The sequence below is a fragment of the Lissotriton helveticus genome, chromosome 1_1, assembly GCF_964261635.1.
Source record: "Lissotriton helveticus chromosome 1_1, aLisHel1.1, whole genome shotgun sequence".
Lineage (NCBI taxonomy): Eukaryota > Metazoa > Chordata > Amphibia > Caudata > Salamandridae > Lissotriton > Lissotriton helveticus.
In genome coordinates, this window is record NC_136057.1 from 431,455,934 (window position 1) to 431,480,090 (window position 24,157).

At 50.7% G+C, this 24,157-nt stretch overlaps 1 protein-coding gene across 1 annotated transcript in view; it reads right to left on the reverse strand.

Annotated features, from left to right (window-relative positions):
• The window catches only part of TTC38 (tetratricopeptide repeat domain 38), a 620,299-nt gene that overhangs the window by 380,652 nt on the left and 215,490 nt on the right, over nucleotides 1-24,157 (reverse strand). The window contains exon 4 of the mRNA XM_078673810.1: nucleotides 22,745-22,916. Coding sequence (XP_078529936.1) covers nucleotides 22,745-22,916 — 172 coding nt within the window. The remainder of the gene's footprint in view (nucleotides 1-22,744; nucleotides 22,917-24,157) is intronic.

Genomic DNA, 24,157 nt, shown 5'->3' on the forward strand with positions numbered 1-24,157 from the left:
CGTACACTCTGTGTTCGGCGGCCTACCTCTCATTTTGGGACTCGTAGCAGGGATCTTATTTTTATTCCTCCTGCTCCGTTATGGCAAATCCAGCCACCACCGATACTCAAGTCAGCATGGAGCATGCGCTCCAGGCCATGAGGTATCGAGAGAGAATAACACAGATCCTTGGCTTGGCTCGTTTGAGAGATCTGAATACCACATGGTTTCTGTCATTCAGACCAATCTGGCAAGACTGCATCTTACCTGTTCGACGATGCCTGCTTTGTGGAGAGGAATGCCTGTTAGATATCTGTCTAACACTACCATTGGTTAGGCCAACAAAGGAACGCATTACTGGGTCCGGAAACGGCTCATGTGTTGTGTTGCCCCCAACGGCTACCAATCCTGAGGGCATTCATTGAGATCTCATCGGCAAATCCAACTGGAGGTGAGATACACGGACCAACAGGTACCATCTGCTATGAACATTGCTAATGCGGCTGACACTGACGGCGATGCTTCACATCTGTGTACAATCGACCTTCTTAATGAAGTGGTTGAACTTTCATCTACTGTGGTAGACGATTTCTTTGCCAGCCTTGATGACTTAATGTTTTCTTCTGACACCGAAAATAACTTTTGAAATTAGCACACAGCGTTTTTTCTAACTCTGAAATTCGACCTTCACTTTTTTCAAAACAAATGCTTCCAAGTTTGGAACTCTATTTCACTACAGATTTATTTGACTTTTTTCCAAAAAACAAACTGAACTTTGGCACGAAGAAATCTGCTTAAAGTAGAACTATTCTTAGAGAACACGAATTCTTTGACTACTTCCTAGAAACAATATTGACCTAATACATAAATCAAACTAGCTTGTATATTCTGCTATGGGATGGTCTCGACCTTTTTTTCTGTATTTAGAGCCATTTCATAAATGTAAATTTCGTGATTCATTTGGTTAGCATTGCTAATATCATATCATATGCTTACAATTAAATCATTGCTTTTAGATGAATACTGTACAAATGATCATGTTGTGTACGACCATTTTTTAAAATACTATGCCGTCTGAGGAGGGAATAACCGGGAAGGCGGGTGGATTAAGAAATGGGTCATTGGACAAATATTTTTCTAGGGTGATGGTGATAAGGAATCCTCTATGGCTGAGCGTAGGGCTGAGCGTCGACGCTCTGTTGAAAGTATGAAAAACAGGTCCCTCACCGATACCGCTCCTCATCCTGTTGCCCAGGAGGGAGGCTCACCTAAGATTAGCGAGGATGTACTAACCCAGGATGGCGTCCCTTTTTTGTTGCGGGATTGTACTCCCACCCCCTGTTTGCCTCCCGATCAGATTGTAAGTGTCTCCCCCCCTCCTAGTTTCTGTTGTACGGCTGCTGATCGAATCACCCAGACCCCTATCGCAGTAAAGCCAAGGAAGATGAAGCCGAAACAACTAGTTGTGGTGGAGATGCATGGCCCACCACCTAGTAAGAGAAGAAGGAAGTTGAGGGAAGGGCAGGGTAAATCCAAAACTCCCCACTCCGATTTCGGTAAAGTATCTAAGCCCCCTTTCACCCCTGATATGGCAATAGTGGAGGTGCCAGAATCTCCTTCAACTCTGCCACTACCGCTAGTGGTGGCTTCACCTGTCATGGGTACCAACACCACATACCATGACAATATTTCTGGGGATCCACCACCGAATGCATTACTTCCCGCCACATCATTGGGGAACTTGGAATTTTTACTCAGGTCACTGCTCCTGCCCATTAGTGAGAGCATAAAGAAAGTTGAGATTAGACTGACCATCCTGGAGACTGCCATAAGTAGTATGGTTACTCTAGCCAAAGCCCAGGTGAGTGGGGTTGCTCCACCCGCAACCTCGGTTAGTTTATCCTCTACCAATGCTCCTATTGCTCCACCCCAGCCCCCCAAACCGAAGTCACAGCCCCATGGTAGGGCCGACCCCGTCTTCCAAAGACCGCACCCTCCAAAGCATATAAATATTCCAGTAGCAGGGCCAGTGGGTGATTCCCAAAGGGGACCGAAAATGGCCCCCACAGGAAATAAGCGGGAGGAACAGGGAAGCGCCAGACACACTAGAGCTCCAGTGACCAAGGGGCCACAAGTGGAGATACCTCCACAAGCGGTGCCTTTTGTGGTCGTCTTGACAGGGGTTCCGCCGTTACCAGATAACAAGAGGGAGGGCTACGCTCAATTGAAAAATAAAATTATACACTGGTTGAGTACTTATAGGCCCATTTCACATAACATTGATGGGGACATAGTGCATGTCAGGCGGCTCAATTGGTCGGGTAGCAGATGTAAAGATATTGAGGGTGACCTGGTGGTGGTTAATTTTAGTGGATTACATATTAAATTGGCCCACTGGAAATGGGGACAATTGCATTACCCCTTGGGCTCTGACATACTTCTATCCTAGATCAGTGGTGTTTCCCCTAACCCATGTAAGTGGGCTCTACCCCTCCAGACCCAACCCTCCGCCATTATACAGTAATAGGTATGCTCCTTATGGCCAGCACCCCGCCCAGGCCCTTTACCCCTCTGGAGACAGGCAACAGGTTCTCGTTGTTATCCGGTATGGAAGACTGCGACTGATGTCTACAGTCTAAGGGGGAGAGGGGTGGCCGACTAAGTGTGGCTAATCCTAAGGGCATAGATTTAGAGGCACTAAGGGTGGCAAGATGTAAAGACAATAGACAGGTGGGCCCCTTAGTAGCCCAAAGTACGGATGGCAGTATTACCAGAGTCTCTACGGATGTATTGTGTATAGACACCATAGATGGTAGCATTCCATCCCCCAAGCCATCTATCTGTGTGGACACCATTCCCATGCCCAAGGAGGGGGGAAGGTGTGGGAGTAAGGGGGTCCCTGGTATAGTTCCTATGGGTCACAGGGTAATACACCTGTTATCCTGGAACGTGGCAGGGTTAAAAAGGAAGATGGCTCTACCAGAATGGCACACATTTATTGAGAAGTTTGATGTTTGCCTGTTCCAGGAAACCTGGAGTCTGCTCCCACTACACAAATCTGGCTACACTACATATTTTTCCCCAGCAGTAAGCAGTGGGAGGGGTAGACCAGCGGGAGGACTATCGGTTTGGATTAAAATTGATTTGGATTGGGATGTTGTCATTCATGATTCAGTGTGTAGTGATGTACTACACCTCTCCTCTAGGGGATACATTGAGGGGAGCAGGCTCGAATTATTTAATGTCCACGCTAGAGGGGCATCGGGGGATACTGCCTCAGTAATTTTAACGAGTCTAGACTTAGCATTAGCTAAGTGTCCCCCATCTGCTAAAATTATAGTGGGCGGGGATTTTAACTGCACGTATGAACCCCTTTTAGGGGATGATCCTTTGGGTACCGAGGAGGAAGATTCTAGATGGTCTATCCCAGCCTTGTCACTACCCCCTATTCGAAAATGGTCAGCAAGGGCAATACAAATTTATGCCCTCACTAGGGAACACAATCTAAGAGCACTCAACGGCAGGACTATGTCCGACAGTGTGGGTGCAATGACCTTCAACAGGCTCAATGGTCCGTCTAGAATTGATTACATCTTACTGGACGTTAGATTGTGGAAAGACCTAATAGATATGGAGGTGGTGGCTACTCAGGATAGTGACCACAACCCCCTCTGCTCTAAGTTTAGGTGGGGTAACCCCAAGGGTAGGGGGGCGAGTGCTCCCCTGAGGTTAACCAAAGAGGTCGTCCCTTACAATAGTAACCGTAGGTTGAAATGGGACAAGGCCCATTTGCAGGAAGATCAACTTGGGAGTATAAAATCTCTTGTGGTAGATCTGACCTTGGACCTGGCGGTATGGGAACAGGGAATGGGAAGTGCCCCGGAGTCGCCCATTGCCTTTGATACAGCCTACAAAACCACAATAGAGCAAGTGAGCCAATATTTTTTATCCAAAGGGAAAAGCCATAGAGTTAATAACACACCTCCCATTTCTAGTAATCCCTGGTATTCGACCCAGTGCAAGGGAAAAATGAAAGAGCTAACAGCTGCCCTACTTAAAAAAGATCCTTCACTAGTTAGAGCGGCTAGGAAGGACTATTTAAGGGTAATGGCACTGGCCAAACGAGAGTGGGAGGAACAACATTGGCAGGACCTAAACTGTGCTGTCAGCATGAGGAATTCAAGGTTATTCTGGGACCTTATTAATAAAGCTAGGCAGCAGAGCGCACAGCCTTTAGCCGCCCACATAACAAGCCAGCAATGGTTTGACCACTTTTCGGCACTATATGGTGGAACTGAAGTCCCCTCTTGTCCAATGGTAGCTAGAGGTAGAGAAGGGGAACTTATAGGGGAGCTCGAGGACCCATTCTCGCCCTCGGAAGTAGTAGCGGCCATCAGACATCTGACCCCGAAGAAGGCGGCTGGCCCGGATGGGATCCCAGGGGACCTTTTGATAGAGGAACCTAGGGCTTGGGCCGAATTAATTGCCATTATAATGAATCTGATTGCTAGGGGTCACCCCGTGCCAAACTCTTGGAAGGGGGCAGAGGTGGTCACTGTGTTCAAAAAAGGGGCTAGAGAGGACCCTGCCAATTACAGACCTATCAGTCTGATAGACGTGATTCAGAAAGTGGTTGGCAGGGTCATCATCTCAAGGGTTGGAGCATGGATGGAAGAGGAACAAATCCTCTCCCACCTCCAAGCAGGATTCCGCCAGAAGGTGGGTACGATGGACCAGGTCTTTCGCTTTTTTGTCATCTATTGGAAGTCAGTTACCATCAAAAGGGGTAGCCTTTATATGGCTTTCATAGATCTCAAGACGGCTTTTGACCTGGTCCCTCGAGTAAAGCTGTGGGAGACACTGGAGAAGATGGGTTTCTCCGGTTCTCTTCTGAGTTTTATTGTAAGGCTCCACGAGGGGAATTATGCGAGGATCAGATGGGGCACCCAGGGCCAGCTGACAGATAGGGTGCCCGTGAGGAGGGGAGTACGCCAGGGATGTGTTATGGCACCGACCCTCTTCTCTCTGTTTGTGAATGGAGTGGTGGATCATTTAAGAGAGGAAGAGGCGGATGCACCATCCCTGGCGGGGGAAAGAATCCCCACTCCACTCTTCGCGGACGACACCATACTGATCTCTAAATCCCCGGTGGGACTCCACAGGTTCTGCACCGATTCAGCACCTTTTGTACAGATAGAGGACTTACCATTAACACCTCGAAAACTAAGCTCATGGCTCTTTCACCCTCCAAAAGATTTAGAAATAATTTTACGCTCAATGGGGCACCCTTGGAGTTGGTTGATTCATTCGACTATTTGGGGGTGCGGGTAAATAGTCGGATGAATTGGAAGGACCACCTGGCCAAAATGTTACTTGGCCATAAAAGAGTGTCAGGGGTGACCTTGAGGGAGCATCGGGAGTCAACGAGTAAACCTGTGGCACCGGTCATGGCAATCTATGAGGGCCAGATACTCCCGGCCGCATTATATGGCTCCGAGCTGTGGGGGTTTGAAAATGTTTCTGAACTAGTTGCAGCGGAAAACAAGTTTCTGAGGGACTTGGTGGCTCTTCCTGTTTCTACCCCGCTAATTCCTTTGCAGCTAGATCTGGGCAGGCGATCCTTCAAAGATCTAGTGCGGCTGCGCCCCCTATTGTTTTGGGCTCGGTTGCGAAGGACCAGGGAGCTCGCCAAATATGCTGCTGGGCTGGATGAACTAATATTGCTCGACATCGGTAACAAGATCGGGTGGTTGAGCAACATGAGGCAGTTGGTGGTGCAATTGGGCCTGAGAGATGTGTGGGCGAGCCAAATGCCACCCCCTAAACCGGTGATTAAGAAGTTATACTGGGACTGGGTTCAGGCAGAGGCAACACGCAGTGGGGTTGGGGGTTTACTTACTGAGCGGTTTTTAGAGTTTAAATGGTCTAGGAAGCTGGAACCCTTTCTCGACCTCATAGCCAAGCCTCGGGACAGAGCCCTTTATTTAAAACTCAGGTATGGGACCCTTCCGGTGCATGAGTTCACCGCGGGGTGGTCTAACGCTGGTGGTCCTCCGCGCCCCTGCCCCGGGTGCGCGGCTCCAAAGGAGTCTGTGGCGCATTTACTTTTTGCCTGCCCCGCTTATAAAGTTGCCAGGAAGGTCTGGTTGAAACCAGTATGCATGGGGTTGGGTTTGAGGTGCCATAGAATGGCCCTACGAGATCTTACCACTGACCCGATATCCCCTGCCATGGTATGCGGGGTGGCTAAATATCTGAGCAGTGCATGGCTGACTCGTACTAAAAGGATGAAGCTATACTCCACCCCGCCAAATTGCTAGCAGGCCCTTATAGGCAGGACGCTATGATGATGACTGGATGGATTTGAAGTAATTTTAACCATTATGCAATCGTGAACTGATGAGGATGTTTGGCTGGGGTCTCATAATAATCACCCAATGCACTGTATAATGTGTAGGCTTCAACTTTTAACAAGGGAATTTTATCGTTGATAGTTTTTACCAATGTTTCATTGTATAACATGTATTCTTTTATGGTGAGATTTTTTACCGAATAAAGATTATATACAAAATACGGTTCATGTATTTTTTAAGTGGGATTGTAAAAGCACATACTCTGGCTTCTATGTTTTAGTATTTACTCTTAGATGAACATAATAGCGTGGAGTGGGTGTTGTAAACCATTTTAGGACACAAATGTAAATTTCCCGATTCATGCCCTTATATAGGTATAAATCACTATGTCCTTATATAGGCATAAGAATCATAACCATATTTAGTCATAACTCATGCAGTCCAAATACGGCAGGGCTACTTCCACTAGTTCCAAAAATCCACAACAATTTCTTGGAAAACTCAGTTTCAGCAGCTAGGGACTTTCCCTTGCTCGAAAACTGACTTGTCCAAGAACTCATGAAGTTATCAAAGAACTGAGAGTCTTTAATGATGTTATTATGTCCACCTTTACGTCAAACTCTGCAACTTCAAGGTATAAATATGCCCACACTTGCCTTAGCAAACACACGGTGGTTTGGAGCGGTTCGACTATCTACTTGTCTGAGGCATCCTGCTACAGCAAGTGCCGAAGGAAGCTGACCCTCCAGCAGACGCACAGAGAGACGCTGTCTTTTCTCCTGCAGAGAAATCCAGCTCCAGTGTTTCCAAGCTACCCTTGCGGGTTATGGCAAAATCGAGTCCCGAGACGGACCTTCTTTATTCTAAACTAAGGTACGGAGCTGATTCTATGTCAGGAGCGGAGGCTTCTGATTGGGCTGTCACTTTCTCCGTTTATTGTACTCCAGCAGCCCCTAAAACATTAACATATATCACCAAACTACATTTCCCATGAACACCCGGGAAATGGAAACAAAAAATGTCCCATCAGCGACTGTCCAATCCCAGGTCAGGGCTCCTCTTATCCTCCTCTGTTGGCACTCTATCCTCCTCTTTCTTCGCTGCTCCAGCAGCATTCAGATGAGTGTTTTTCCTTTCTTACTCTGACTTTTTGTGGTGTATGAACTGTATTGTTTTCTAATCAGTGCGGGGTCGCGCAGATTGGCGCGTGTGCTTGTCCTCTTGTGGGGTATTGCTGATCTCTGCGCTGTTGCCGCGGTAGCGTTTTCCGCTCCTTTCGCGGTTCTCGTTCTGTGAGGCTCTGTGCGCGGGCGGCCTCCCGCCGCTAGGGGACCGCGCGTCCTTTCGCTACTGCTCCTAGGAGCCTTCACCCCCCGGTGGGCGCGAATCGTTGAGTTCCGCTTGGTCTGTCGGGAAAAGCGGCTCAATTTGACTCGCGCGCCACGGGGGAAGATTTACGGTGCATATTTCGGCGTCTGGGCAGCGTTAAGGTTATTTTTTGACAGAGCCCCTGCCTGGAGCCTGAACACCCGCGCGGCGGGTAAGACTGTTTAGTGTGACTTCAGGGACCGCCCAGGCAGGTTTGTCTTCACGGTGCCTCATAAGTGGGAGGCTGTCTGGTCCCAATATAGCTATTGAACCACGCTGTGTGGGCTGAGTTTATAAGGGTTCTGCCCTTCCATAACCCCTACTTGTGTTAGCTGGCTGCTATTCCAGTGCTTATGGAATACGACGAATATTACCAGGAAGAGGAGGAGGAGCAGTTCATGTACCTGCCGGTTGATGACCACTTTTGCCAAGTTATGGACTCTTCCATTTTGAAGGCTGTGACGCGGGTGGTTGCGCCACTGGAGAAGAAGATAGACCAACTTCAGGCTCAATGCCAACCCCTCGGGCAGAGGGAAGACCTTTCGGGGCAGACACCCCCCCTACCTCCAGGCCAACCATCCACGAGCAGAGTAGATCCCAAGAGGAAGCGTTCGGCTGACGCGGGAATGGACTCGGACGCGTTTTCGCATTTAAAAAAGGCGTTCTTAGATGCGAAGACCTCGAAGTCTCATTCAGACCCAAAGGAGGCGCCGTCTGGATTCGCGGGGGGTCCGGATGATGCCACCTCGGTCGATCCGGATGAGTTCCCCCAAACCTCGGATGGGGACGGGGAACCAGAGCGCTTGTGGCTTCCCTCTCATTCCGATCAGACGCCCTCAGAGCCCAGTACTGACATGCTTAATCCGGACGAGCTGCTTCACCCGCGCTCGTCGCAATGGGTTCCCGCTGCCAAGGTGGCGGCCTACATGGCAGCCAGGCTTCGTAAGCCTTTAGACCAGGAGGTTCGGAGCTGCCTACGGGCAGAGTGCCCGCGCCCCACATGGGAGGGCAAGGTCACGGCTACTCCAGAAATTGACCCCAAAGTGTCTACCTTTCTAACCAAGTTCATGAAGGACCCCAAGAAGGGCATAGATCGATCTTGGAGGGCGTGCCAAGATAAACTCTTGGACGTGGCGGAGCCTTTGGCTAAGATTTTAGACATGGCCGAGGATGCCAAGGCCTCGGGCTCTCTAATTTCCCCTGAGACGCTTTCAGGTTGGGCGCAAAGGGCAATTTTCCTGGGGAACGCTAATGTGGCGATTTCCACTGAGCGCAGGAGGTCCATTCTAATTAAAATCGACCCGAAGTTAGGGGAGCTGGCCACATCCGAAGCAGGCATGATGGCAGAAGGTAACCTCTTCGGGGACCCGTTCGTTAAAGAACTGGGTACATTTGTGAATACATTCAATTCCATTGATAAGGCCCAGACGTCTGTAAAGCGTATTGTTACCCCCCATGTTTTTGGCGCAGCCGGTCGTGGAAGGGGGCGCTCGACCGGCAGACCCTATAACAGAGGCTCCTATAAGCAGGGTGACTCCCACAGGGGTCAGTACCAAGATCCCGACAAGTTCGGCAACTTTTACCAGACCAGAGGTTACCCCCGCCGTCGTGGTGGAAGAGGCAGAGGAGACGGCGGCTACAATAATCAAAGAGGTGAGGATTCAGAATGCGAGTGGTTTGCGAGTGGGGGGCATGCTTCTGTGTTTTCTTCCAGCCTGGTCTTTGCTTACCACCGACGCCTGGGTCTTGCGGACAGTCGGAGGGTTCCGCATAGAGTATTCGGGTCTTCCCAGGCAACCTGTTGCCCCCGACCTATAACCTTCACGCCGGCCCAATGTTCTCTGATAGACAAAGAGGTCACGGACCTTCTCCAGAAAGGGGCCATTGTGCGGTCGGAACTACACCCGCGGGGTTTCGTCAGCAATATCTTTCTCGTGGAAAAACAGGACGGAGGCTATCGCCCTGTGTTAAACCTCAAAGAGTTCAACGGTTGGCTTATATACCGCCATTTCAAGATGGAGGGTATTCACCTACTACGGGACCTACTTCAGGAAGGGGATTGGATGGTCCGGTTGGACCTGAAAGATGCTTATCTCACGATCCCCATTTTCGCCCCACACAGGCGTTTTCTTCAGTTCCAGTGGGGCCGGCAGGTTTTCGAGTTTGTCTCCCTGCCTTTCGGCCTGTCTTCCGCTCCGTGGTGTTTTACCAAGGTGCTGAAACCAGTGGTGGAGCCGGAGCGCCTCCGTTCGGAGGGCATCCGCTTAATAATTTATCTGGACGACATGCTCCTCTTAGATCAGTGTCCACAGAGGTTGCTGGTCCATCTTCAGAGGGCTGTGTGCCTTCTAGAGTCCTTGGGGTTCATCATCAACGAGGACAAGTCGGAACTTCTCCCATCACGGAAGATGCAGTTCCTAGGGTTCCTCATAGACTCGGTGGAGGCCACCTTGTCCCTACCTTCTCGGAAGCTCTCCAAGATCCGGCACGAGTTGAGGCGCACTCTGGCACGTCCTACGATCTTGTTACGGCATCTGGCCAGGGTTGTAGGTCTCTTGTCAGCCTCCATTCAGGCGACATTCCCGGGCCCCTTGCACTACCGGGCCCTTCAACGCCTCAAGGCTTATCACCTGCGCAAGGGTCTCACCTACTCCCAGGTCGTTCCCCTAACGGAGGAGGCGAGGACGGAGTTACGGTGGTGGATCGAGCATATGGATGCTTGGAATGGTCGGGCGATCTTCGGATCCAAGCCGGACTTGGTAATAGAATCCGACGCCAGTGGCGTGGGCTGGGGAGCGCGTTGCGGCGCAGCTTCTACCGGAGGAGTATGGTCATCTGCAGAAAAGTCCCTGCACATCAACTGTTTGGAGTTGATGGTGGGCTCGTTCGCAGTGAAGTGCTGGACGAAGGACAGGATCCAATGCTGTGTCCTGCTGAAGATGGACAATGTGGCAGTGGTGCGCTACATCAACCATCTCGGGGGAACCCGGTCCAGAGCATTATCGGACCTAGCCCGCAGTTTGTGGGAGTATTGCCTGTCCAATGGGATATCCCTGTCGGCGGAGCACCTTCCCGGCTCCTCCAACCAAGTGGCGGACTGGTGGTCCTGGAACTGGAAGGACACCAGCCTATGGCAGCTTCGTCCCGATGTGTTCAAGGCGATCAGGGCCAGATGAGGTCCGTTCTCAGTGGACCTTTTTGCATCTCGTCTGGATGCCCAGCTGGAACGCTATTTCAGTTGGCGCCCAGACCCGAAGGCAGTGGCAGTAGATGCTTTCCTGCAGGATTGGAGCAAGGAGAGGGGTTATGCGTTTCCCCCCTTCGCAATGATTATGAGAGTGTCGACCCAGGTAAGGAGGCAGCAGGTGGATCTGGTGGTGGTCACCCCGACGTGGAGATCGCAAGCCTGGTTTCCAGTTCTGATGGAACTTTCCTGGGATTTTCCAATCCCTCTACCCCCCATTTCCGATCTCCTCGGGTATCCTCAGGGGGAGCCTCACCACCTTCTGGCCACGGGCACTCTGAGTCTGATGGCCTGGCGGGTTACAGGCAACGCTGGCAAGTCCCGGGACTTTCGGAGGACGCTGCCAGGCTGCTGGCCAAATCCTGGGCGGACAGTACCAACAAGAGGTACCGATCAGCCTGGTCTCGATGGAGTAGTTGGTGTCTGCGACAACAGATTGATCCTATGGGGGTAGACGTTGTCCATGTCCTGAACTTCTTAGCCTCGCTGGCAAAAGAAGGTTTGACGTACAGGTCAATAAATACCTTTAGGTCGGCGATCTCGGCGGGCCATGCCCCTCTGGATAATCATCCGGTAGGGGAACATCCTCTGGTTTGCAAATTGTTGCGGGGAATTAGGTTATCAGTCCCTCCGGAGCCCCGCTATACAGTTTTGTGGGATGTGAACAAAGTCCTTAACTTGTTCCGAGAGAGGCCCTCTCATAAATACTTATTGAGGAAACAGATCTCGGCTAAGCTGGCGATGTTGCTCTGTTTAATTTCTTGTCGCAGGGTCTCGGATGTGAGGGCTTTAGACCTTACAGGTCGCGTCTTTACTCCAGACGGGGTTACCTTCCACATTTCTAGGCGTACCAAGGGTGATTCACGTTCTATTTCATATCCTGCATTTCCGGATGTTCCGAAGCTATGTGTGGTTAGAGCGCTTAATGCCTATGAAGTGGCGACAATCGATATACGCCCACAGGGTGTCAAGCAGTTGTTCATTGCTCTTACAAAACCACACGGGGCGGTTTCATCCCCCACTATTGCGAGATGGGTACGCTGGGTCATGCAGGCTTGGATATCGCCCGTTTCGGGGCGCATTCTGTGAGGGGTACGATGGCGTCTAAGGCTTTTGCCCTGGGGCTCGTCTGGAGGATATTCTGAAAGCCGCAGACTGGTCCTCAGACTCCACCTTTAAAAGATTTTACTTCAAGCCAGTGGCGTCGCTGGCTTCCTTGGTGGTGGATAAGCTTTAAACTAGCCTAATCAGAAGCCTCCGCTCCTGACATAGAATATAAAATTTCCTAGCTAACGTGCAGGAAAGTTTCAATTCTATTAAGGAGAAGGAGGCGAGGATTAGCCCATCCGATCTTCTTCGAACCCTCCCAGAATCTCTGCGCTGTGGCGGTAAGTAAAATCTTTATGATGAAGTGTTCATATGTATTCTGTGGCAGGCTATGTTGCTTCTTATGTCAGTTGCTTTACCCAGTGTTGCTACTTGACTTGACCAGAAGGTATTTTCCGTGTGGCTCACCTAGTTCACCTGTTCCGTAGGTTCTGATGCTGGCAAGCAAGAATAACCGACAAGGGACTATGGAGGTGTCGCAGGAAGAAAGAGGAGGATAGAGTGCCAACAGAGGAGGATAAGAGGAGCCCTGCCCTGGGATTGGACAGTCGCTGATGGGACATTTTTTGTTTCCATTTCCCTGGTGTTCATGGGAAATTTAGTTAGGTGATATATGTTAATGTTTTAAGGGCTGCTGGAGTACAATAAACGGAGAAAGTGACAGCCTAATCCTTGCCTCTGCCTCCTTAATAGAATTGAAACTTTCCTGTACGTTAGCTAGGACATTTTATATTAGACCCTAAGAGAAATCTTGGACAGACTCTTGGCAAAAGAATACTACATTTATGCTATACCTCACTTACTTCCTCCCTCGTACTAAGCTTAGGTACATTGGGGGGCGTGGCTACGCAGGCGAACGGAATGGCCGCCTGACTGTAGAGCTCCGCCGGGCGAGAGAGGAACGGGGCCGTTCGCAAGAGATCCGGCACTGCACTGGGGTCGATTTCCGCCTGCAAATGATCCTTAACGCCATCTGATGCAGCCTGCCTAGTCTGGAGGACGGGGGACGGCGAGAACGGGCGGACCAGCTGAGGGGTGCTGAGGCCAGCAGGGCCTCGCGGGCCGTTACTTCGCAGCACCGGAGCGCCTGGTGAGTTTCCCTGATTGCCTCCTCGTTGTCCCCCTCGTCCTGGGGCCGCTGTTGAGCTCTCCCGGGTCCGCTGCACGGCCCCGGTGGTGTCCGTTGGTGGAGGTGCGGCCCCTCGGTACGTGACCGGCACTTGCGGCCTGGTCCGGCCTTGGGAGCCGGGGCCTCGATTTTCGGGGGCTGCCCGGGAAGTGCGGCGGCGGGCGGGGAGCGCTGGCAGCGGGCTCCGGGGTCGGGGGGCGATTGACGGGGAGCGTGGCCGGTGAGCTCCTGGGCGCTCTGCGGACGGCCACGCTTCGCTGCACTCGGTGGGGGCCTGTCACCTTTGCCCCCACCGCTACCGTGCACCCCAGACCCGCGCCTGTCCCCCTGCAGTGCCTTGCCTTCCACACTCTCCTGCTCGCCTGCTGATGTGATTGGCCATGTGTATCAGTCGTCTGTGCACCGTTACAAGGCCGGCGCTGGCTGCATGACCTGCGTGATATCGCCCATCTGTGCTTCGGATGCCAAGAGTTCCCGACTGCCTGGGCCCCACACTACGCTATCCTTGGCTGCCTGTCTCTGCGGGACCCTGGACCTGCCGGCTGCTGCCCAGAGATCGCCACGGCCGTTTGCTGACCCTGCTTCTTGCGCAGGGCCTCTGACGCATTGATCCAACCGCATTGATCTCCTGACGACCGGTGTGCGTCTGCCTTGCTCGGCCCCGGTGCTGGGAATCAGCGAGTACCCCTGAATCTTTGGTCCTGTCTTGCCCGCCTTGCAGTCGGGGGGCCCCATCGCTGTACTCGCCTCTCTGTCATAGGGTCCTGCGCCACTGGTGCTTCGCCCGCCATTACTTCCAACATGGTAAAGAAGGATGTTAACCAGAAGAGACTTACCTTCAGTTGGGCGCCCCTCCGTACGGCTGCGGTCTCGCCGGCAGCTGAGGCGGACACCGGTGCCCAGGTGGCTGCGAAAGATACTGCTGGTATGGTCGCTGAGATGATGGGTGAGATGCGGGCTGGATTCAAGGCCTTGGACTCTCGCTTTGATGCCCTCGAAAAGAAAATGGCGGACATGGGTGCGACGATCCAACTGCACGATAGGCGCCTGGACCTGGCGGAATCCAGAGTTTCTGACATCGAGGACGGAGCTGCGTCGACGCTGAAAAGGTTGGAACGTGTGGAGAAGATCCTTAAAGACGTCGCAATTAAGAACGAAGATTTAGAAGCGCGCAGTAGGCGCAATAATATCCGAATAATTGGTGTGGCGGAGACGACAGCTACCGGGCGCTTTGACACTTTTGTGGAACACCTCCTAATCGAACTTTTTGGCCGTGACACGTTTACAGCTGGCTTCGTGGTGGAACGCGCACACAGGTCGCTGGGACCCCGGCCCAATCCGGGCCTGCCTCCCCGACCCATTATAGCCAGGCTCATGAACTTCAGAGACAGGGACGCGGCGCTGAAGGCCGCCAGAGAGGCAGGCGAAGTTAGATGGCAAGGCGACGTGCTTTCTTTCTACCCGGACTTCACGGTCATGGTCCAAGATGCGCGCCGTAAGTACACTGGTGTCAAGGCTGCTTTGCGCAAACTGGGGTTACGTTATGGAATGCTGTATCCTGCCAGGCTCAGGGTGGACGTGGATGGCAGGTTTCGCATTTTTGACTCCCCTGCAGAGGCACAGGAATTTTGTCGATCCTACAAAAACAGAGGGTCGCCGCGAAATTCAGAAGATGCACAACGATCTCCGCCACACACTGACTCGCAGGCTAGTGCTGACCTGTTTAATGAAACCGGCCAGGGTTGATTCATCTCCACCATATTTTTCTCTGGACAGGCTATTTACCTCAGCGTTCTGCATCTGACCATGCAGTTCATTTTGGCCTTTTTTTCCTCTTTTGCAGTGCTTTCCATAATTGCTGAGACTTGAACGTTACCCCGATTGTGGTTCTCGCATGGCGGAGTGTCGCCTACCCCCATGGCGCGAGCCGTATTGTACTTTTCTCTTACGTTGTCTTTATTTTACAGGTACATTATTGGACTACTGTTATTGTCTGTTGCTTTAGGTTATCTCCGTATGGGTGGGATTAGCCTCCTAGGGCTTCAGGAGTGGCTGGGTGGTGGGTGGTTGGGATGGGTTTGTTTACGCTGTGGTTCTGTTGTTTGTGCACACGCACTATTTTTCTCTTTGAATGATGCCTGTTTTGCGGGGTGGGGCGGCGGTGCTACACATGCATGTTTTATCATGTTTCCATTGAGTTTGAATGGCTAAGGTAGGGCAGCGGTCTGGTCCTTCCAGACTTATTTCCATGTCTTGGAATGTCCGGGGTTTAAATGACACGAGGAAAAGACGGCAAGTTCTAAACTACGCAGCGCGACATGGGGTGGATGTCCTATTCCTACAGGAGACACACTTAGTGGGAGCTGATTCTTCCTCCTTTGCAAAAAGCTGGGGAGCGCACAGGTTTTTTTTCTAGCTATAGCAGGTATGCAAGAGGGGTGGCGATCTTGATACATAGACGCGTCCCTTTTGTGCTCTCGGACAGTGTCTTTGATGTAGATGGCAGATATGTTGTGGTTACGGGGGTGCTTCTGGGCTTCAAGATCACCTTTGTTGGAATTTATGGCCCCAATTCGGACTCCCCTGCTTTCTTCCAGGGTCTCCAGGATGTTCTGCTGCGTCTAGACACTGATATGATGGTAATGGGAGGGGACTTTAACCTGCTGCTGAACCCTACCAGAGATAGTACCTCCTCTTCCCCGGATTGTAAGCCCCGTTCCCATGCTGTACTGGCTGATATGTGCGCCCACTACCCACTGATCGACATTGAGGCCCGTTTACACTCTAGCACACCCACCTTCACCCATCACTCGGGGTATCACAACACCAGCACCAGAATAGACTACTGGCTCCTTTCCCCAGGGGTGGCCGGTTGGGTGGGAGACCATACGACACTCCCGCGCACGCTTTCTGATCACTCTCCCATAGTGCTTACCCTACTGATCCCCAGACTGGGAGGGTATGAGAGGCAATGGCGCTTTCCTGGCAAAGCGTTATCTGATCCGGTCTTTAAAGAAGACATTCGTACTGCCATAGAGGAGTATTTTGAGTTCAACGAGGGCTCTGTGGACACGTGGGCTACACTGTGGGAGGGGTTCAAGGCCACTATTAGAGGGGTTTGCATTAACAAACATGCAGGGGCTTTGCGCGACATCCGTGCCTCCCTGACCCGTATTGAGACGGAACTTGCCGCGCTAGACACGGACACGCTCACTAACGCAGACGGTGGGGTAGAGGCGAGAAGACTAGCACTCCTGCAAGAGTTCAGAGACACTGCAGACAGGGAACTGACATATCTCTGCACGCAACACTCAGCTAGACAATATGGTGAAGGTGATAGGCCTGGCAAGCTCTTGGCCCACTTGCTCCGTCCCCCCCGCCAGGCTTCATACATATCTGACATGGTGGACGATCTGGGTATTCGTCATCAGACCACCCCTGCCATTTGTGATGCCTTCCTCTCCTACTACAAGGGATTGTACACCTCAAGCCTGACGGCTGACTGTCGCGACCCTGGCCCTTATATTAACGAAATCTCTATGGTGTTCCTAGAGAAACATATGCAGGAATTTCTGGCGATGCCTATCGACCCGGACTGCGTTGTGGAAGCCATTGATGCTTTAAAGGGCTCTTCGGCGCCGGGTCTGGATGGTTTTTCGGCCGACTTTTATAAGGAGTACAAGGAGGAACTGGTACCTCGCCTGATCGAAGTGTATGCCGAGGCACTGGAGACAGGGATTCTGCCACCCACGTTGCGGGAGGCAGTTATTATTTTACTTCCCAAACCGGGACGGGACCCCACTAGGTGCGGATCCTACAGACCCCTTTCCCTACTGAATCTTGACTATAAGATTTTGGCGAAAGTCCTTGCCACTCGACTGTCTTTGCTTATGGAATCTATCATTTCGCCAGCCCAGTCCGGGTTCGTCCCCCATAGATCCACCTCCTTTAATCTGCGGACGCTGTTCTCTGTGCTCCACAGGATTGACCCGGATACACCGGCAGCTGCGGTGTTTTTGGACGCCGAGAAGGCTTTTGACTCCTTAGAATGGTCGTTCTTTTTGTCCGTCATGCACCGGATGGGCATGCCGGCCTTGTTTGTCTCCACGGTTGAGCTGCTTTACACTGCCCCCAGAGCAAGATTGCGGCTTAATGGCACGCTTTCTGATAGCTTCCCTCTTTCCCGGGGTACTAGACAGGGATGCCCCCTGTCCCCCCTATTATATATTTTGGCCATGGACCCACTGGTGCGCCACTTTCAGGAGCGCCACTTGCACCGCGGGCTCCAGTTCCGGACGGGTCCGTTACTCGTCTCCCTCTACGCAGATGATACCATTCTCTATGTCAGGTCTCCGGAGACCAACCTATCGCCCTTGCTGCTTGAGGTGGACCGCTTTGGGAAATACTCCGGCCTTCGTATTAACTGGCACAAATCTGACATCTTTCCGCTCACCCCCTCCACTGCCCGCTGGGACTGTCCGTTCCCGCTTGAGTGGAATACAGACTCGGTGAAGTATCTGGGTATCCACGTACATCTGGACACGGTATCCATGATTCGTCTCAATTACGGACAGGCGTTAGACTTTCTGGAGGATAATCTCGCGCGTTGGATTCGCCTCCCTCTTTCGATGGCCGGCCGTATCGCCATAATTAAAATGATTATACTTCCCCGTTTTTTGTACTTATTTAATAACATCCCGATCCCGCTCACTCAGGTCTTTTTCACCCAACTACGCTCTCTGTTGTTGCGTTTGGTGTGGGGGGATAAAAATCCTCGAGTTTCTTGGCGCACCCTGACGCTGCCTTATGAGCGGGGTGGCTTTGGAGTGCCGGACTTTTATATTTATTACCTAGTCGCGCAGTGCGCCTATGCACATCCTTGGTTCCATCCAGACGCTCGGATCCCATATTTGAGACCCGAGGCGGACTTGGTACTACCGCTTACCCTCAACTCGATATTGCCCAAAGGTGTACCCCGAGACCCACTTGACATACAAACTGTGTCCACTACATCATGGGCCTGGTTGCAGTTGCGTAGACTGCTCCAGTTAGACGTGCTGTACTCCCCGGCGCTTCCATTGCCAAACCCACACTGGCTCCCCATCACCGCGGAGGCAGTGGTCCGCAGAACGTTGTCCAAATACCAGCTCGCCACAATAGGGGATCTGTTTCCGGACGGCCATGTTTTTTCGGTGTCCGAGGATCCGCGATTTGCGGACCGAACGTTCATGGACTCCTTTGTCCTGACCAGGGTGAGGTCCATGCTTAGAACACAGTTTCCCTCGTTCCCACTGCCGCCAGATGACATGGCAGCATTGACTTTTCTGCTCCAGTCACAAACAGGAGCCCACATGGTCTCCAGGTTGTATGGACTCTGTGTGGCGGCCCTTCCTGCTTCGGACGCGAAGGTTCGTGCGGCATGGGAACTTGATCTTGGTGGCCCCACAACGGACGCCCAATGGGATGCCTGTTGCCGCTCCACTAAAGAGGTATCTGTCAACAGTAGACATAAACTAATACATTTTAAATTTTTGAGGCGACTTTACTTCACACCGGCACTGGCCCACAGAATTGACCCGAATAGGCCTCATCACTGCCCTAAATGCACAGCTCCACATGCAGATTTTGCACACCTCACATGGACCTGTCCGAAACTGCACACCTACTGGCTACAGGTGCACCATATCTTGGGCGACATTTTAGAATGCGAATTGCAACACAAGCCGGAAATTGCACTGCTTGGCTATGTCGCTGAGTTCCCCCGGACCACGCGTAAGCTTGCTGCCATAGGTTTCTTGCTGGCGAAGAGGGAAATTGCCTTACTTTGGGGGTCCAGGCGAATCCCTGATTCCAAGTCTTGGATGCGCAGCCTTGCCCAATGCAATACCAATAGCGTAGAATACTCCACACAGGTCCCAACAGCCTCACGCCCGATCGACATCTGGGGCCCATATCGACAGTATCTTAGCAAGATTACACGGGATGCACACTCCCAAGCTGCTAGCTCTATTGTCCCGGAGGGGGTGGGCTAGGTGGTTTTGGGTACCCTAGCGTGCGCTAAACACTGCGTTCCACAGTGTTTGGCATATACACACTCTCGGAAATGGATATGCATGAGCTGCTGGTTTTGGATTGCATGTTGGTTGGGGCCGAGATGTTTCTCTCTTCTGTTCCCTTGCATACCTTGCCCCGGCTGAAATGGTTGCTTCCCCCTACTCTTACATCTGTCGTTTTACCCACCCTTGCCTGCCTGCGCCTATGCCAATTCCATTTTCCTTGTCATTTGATGTGTTGCTCGCCGCTCTCTCTATCGCGAAGGCTCATTCATTTTCGTTCTGTTTGGTAACGGTTGTATCTCTTTGTATCATCATTCCGCGTGTGCAATTTTCCCTCAGGTATGGAAAAGTGAAAATGAGACTTTGGACTGTGTTACACTGCTTGTACATGTCATTGGTCCAGTCCTCCATCTGCTTTTTTTGAATAATGACCGCTAACGTTTTCATTGTAACCAGTTTACTGTGTAATTGTATGCTTGCACGGACCAATCTGATGCTAATAAAGAGATTTAAAAAAAAAAAAAAAAAAAAAGCTTAGGTACATTGGGGTAGGCGTCTTATAGAAGCACCAGTGAGTACTTTTAGCCTCTGTTATTTATGTATGTATTTATCTATGGTTTAGGAACCATACAATGCTCTTACAGTATTATTTTATTCTCCTCTTTATACTGTATGAATTATATTTTACAACCAGTTTTACGATTGTAGTAGTTCATTTCTTATGCTTGAGAAAGAAGACTGTTCAATAAAACCTTTTTATTGAAAAACGCCCGTCTATCTATTTCTCTGCACCTCTGGTGAAACGAAGCATGCACAATTGACTGAGTGAAATATCTATCTATTGTTTCCACGACTCTGATGATCAGTTTTATCTTGGGGAAACAAAGTTGTCATGTTTATGCGGTTGTCAGAAACGAATCCCTTCTTGTTTATTGACCTCTGAGCTAGCTGGCACTTACAATTAAATCTAATATATTCGTTAGAGACCTAGTCGAACTCAGTCCTACGTCTAAACTATAGGATATATTATTCCAATGCGCAGAGCCTATTGGGAATATAGGAACTACACTACAGCCTTCCCTATTCAAAGAGGGATGAGGCAGGGATGTCCCCCCTCGCCCCTCCTATTCGCCCTGGCGATGGAGCCCCTAGCGGCCCACATTCGGTCAGAGGACCGCATCCGGGGATGGGAATGGGCCAACTGGGAGGTGGACAAAATTTCCCTTTATGCAGACAATGTTTTAGTCTTTCTTGCGGAACTCGCTCAGTCAGGCCCTCACTGCCTCCGGCTCTTACACTCCTTCGGGCAAGCCTCTGGCCTACGTCTCATCCACAGTAAGTCAGTCCTGTTCCCTCTACACTTAGCCAGGGACTGCTACGACTGGCAATCCACAATACCCCTCAGGAGACAATCCTTCAAATATTAAGGGATCTGGGTGCCCTCCTACCCGACCTCAGCTGGTCCCTCAAGATCACCCTGCTGGTGAAAAAAGTAAAGAAAGACCTCCACAAGTGGCAGGTGCTCCCCCATCAACCCTCTAGGAGGGTCGCCCTGTTTAAAATGATGATTCTCCCCAGATTCCTCTATGTCCTCCAAAACACATCTTCTGCTTTCCGCGAGCTTGGTTCCGGGAACTAGATAGTACGGCCACCAAATTCCTTTGGGGGGTGGGAGGCCCCTTTTGGCTCTGACCCTATGCCGGGTTCCCCCCTTCGAAGAGAGTATGGGATGACATATTTATATTTATATTACCTGCTCACCCGCCTCCTCACCATACACGACTGGTTCAATGGGGGATGTCTGACCCGGCAAACAGGCTCGAACTGAGCAAGCTGGGTCTGCCCAAAATTCAATCTCTGATGTACGGGGGTTTCATACCTTCCACCTTGTCAGAGGGGACACGTACAGCGCTTCTGGCCTGGCGGGCATCACAGCGTCACACCCACTGGACACATAAGCTAACTCAACATACACCTCTCTGGCACAGTACCTGGCTCTGGGAAGTTAGTGGGCTGAAGGGATTCCGGTCTTGGGACCTTATAGGGATATCACAACTCGCGATGTGTGGGCTAGCGGACACATGCACTCCTTCCAGGAACTTCAATCCAGCTACTCCCTACATACGTCACAATTTTATAAGTACCTGAAACTGCGCCATGCCCTCCAAGCGCACATATCATAAGACACAGCAGTCCCGGAACACAACCCTCTCGAAGCACAAGTTATGTTAGGCAATTTGGGGTAGGGGGGTATCTCCCGCATTTATCGTACACTAATCAACAATACCCCAACCTCACTAGGTCTAGTGGGAGGGGTGAGTGGATCCAATGAAGGAAGTGGACTGAAGGGATGCACTCATGGCACCCAGGATGGTCACTGCATTGGCTAAACTCTGCCTGATTCAACTATACTATTTGCACGCTGAATTTAACCCCGGTACGCCTTCATAGGGCAGGCTTTTACCCAACTGCCTCCTGCACCGGCCAAGACCCGGCAGATTTCCTCCATATGGTGTGGGCATGTCCCCAACTGCACGGTTCTGGGGGGGGGGCATTGAGGCGGAACTCACAGAAGTTTTGGGGTGGGAAGCTCCCCACAACACTTGATCATGGGGATCACAGATGGGCTGGACGGATCCAGGAACAAGAAGCTGTTTTTTAACACGGCTATGGTGGTAGCAAAATGGGACGTAGCCGCTGCCTGGAAACGTCTAACTCCACCTAGCCTCAGGAAATGGCAAGAGGGGCTGGACTGGTGTGCGACAAAGGAAAAACCCATGTACAAAGCACGGGGATGCCCGAACAAATACCGTAGGGTGTGGGGCAAATGGCTGGGTATTATGGATTAAATCAGGAGCGTTTCCTAAATGTTTATAAAACGCTAAATCTAGTGGGGTCTTGGGTTATGTGATCGTTCATCCAACTGATTGGGAATTGTCATTTATAATGTACTGTGCTGATTCGCTGGTAACGGTTTTCTTGTCAAAAATCAATAAAATTGGTTATTAAAAAAAAAAACTTTTTAATGACCCCATAGCATGGGTAAAGTCTCCCATAGTGCACGTGGTCATTAGTCTTTGTTTTTTTCAAAAATAAAATCCCACTTTGGGATTTTGAAAAAACAAAAACATGTTGATAGAAATGTTGATGGTATAGTCTAACGTTAATACATTAACAGGAACCGCCATTATGGTGGTTCCTGGCAATTCTAATAGATGTCCACTGGGCCAGCAGACACAGCTAAATTCAGAGTACTGTTAATGTCAAGGCAACTGAATATCTTACTCCGTGGCTTCCAGAGTAAGTATCACACTCCAAAACTTAAATCAGACCTTTAAAGTGCAAGCCACAATAACTGGTTTTGCCAAAGATTGTTCTGCCTCCCGACCTCTACGCTCATGTATTCTCTACTTGCTCATTGTGTTTCTTCTCCTCTACATGAAACAAGTGGGCCCTAAATTTCAATATGTTTAATGTGAATTAACTCAAAGGAGAAAAAAACGCTTACCCTTTTGCAAATGTTTCCACTGCCGCCACGTGCAACTGCTCCCTGTTGCTCAATGGTTGCGCTTTTGAGAGCTCAACCATCCTTTTTACTGCAGTGTCCAACTCCACATCACAATGCACAGATCGACCAGTGCCGATCAGCTCCAAGCCATTAGCTATCACATGCCCCATCACTACAGAGAAAAGTGTTAGAAAACATTGTCAAGGAGGCAAGTAAACAGGAATATTAGGCTAAGCATTTTATCATAAGCTTTTCTTTGAAAATGTCACCATGCGTCACAGATTTTAAAAGGTGTATCATAAGGATAACTCATTACACAGAGCTGATCCTGTTATGTTATTAACACTTGTACAGCGCACAGTGCTTGCCCAAGGGTTATGATAACATGTTACTACCGATATTGAGGAGATGAGAAGTATTTATCTCTTCCGAAAGATTGTTTAAATAGTAACGTTTTCAATCTCTTCTGAAAGGGAACGAGAGCATTTGGTGTCCTCAAACCTTCCAGAAGTTCATTCCAGATCTGTGGTATCCAGAGGCGTAACGAGAGGCAAATTTCCAGTTGGTGTGGGGGGGCTGATACTTTTTTTGGGGGGCGGGGAGGGGGGTAATTCTCTCAGCAGAGTGCAGATGCAGGGGTCTCAAAGAAGGGGTGAAAAAACAACAAAGCCTTGTTAATAAGTGAATGGTCTTTTAAAGACCTATGAAGTACTCGGGTGCGGCTGTGTGTCTGGGAAACTATCTCAATCGGGCTGACACACACGACGCGTTGGGGTGGGGTGGTGGGGGAGGGGGGCTGAGGCCCGTTGAGCCAAATGGGCGTTGCGCGCCTGCTGGTATCATTACAGAAAATATCCGACTACCAAAAGTGTTTTTGTTGAAACATGGGCAGGTCAGCAAAAACGCCTTAGAGGAGCACAGACGGCGTCCAGGCACATATTGCCATTGCCTTTCCTTAATATAAGATGGAACTGAGCAATGCAACGTCTTATGTGCAATGCACAGGCCTTTGAACATGGTCCTCTGTTGGACTAGCAGCCAATGAAGTTGTTGCAAAAGTGGCGTTGCATGCGTCAGTCTTGGTGGCTTGAACAGTAGTTTTGCTGCATCGCTCATAACCACGTGAAGCTTATCCAACAGTTTATATGGGAGGCCAAAGTACAGGGCAATACCATAATCTAGCATGGCATGATCAACGCAGCCACCACTGTTCACCTAGCAGCAACCGAGAGGATAGGAACCAGTATGAAGTGCTGCCTCAAAAGACCTGTGCAGCTCCCACACACTGTCACTACCTGCTTAGCCATTGACGGGTTACTATCCAGCTTAATACAGAGACTTTTCACTACTGGCATGGAGTCTGGGGTGGGAGCTAACTCTCAGGGCCAAAACACACCCCTCCATCGATTCCCT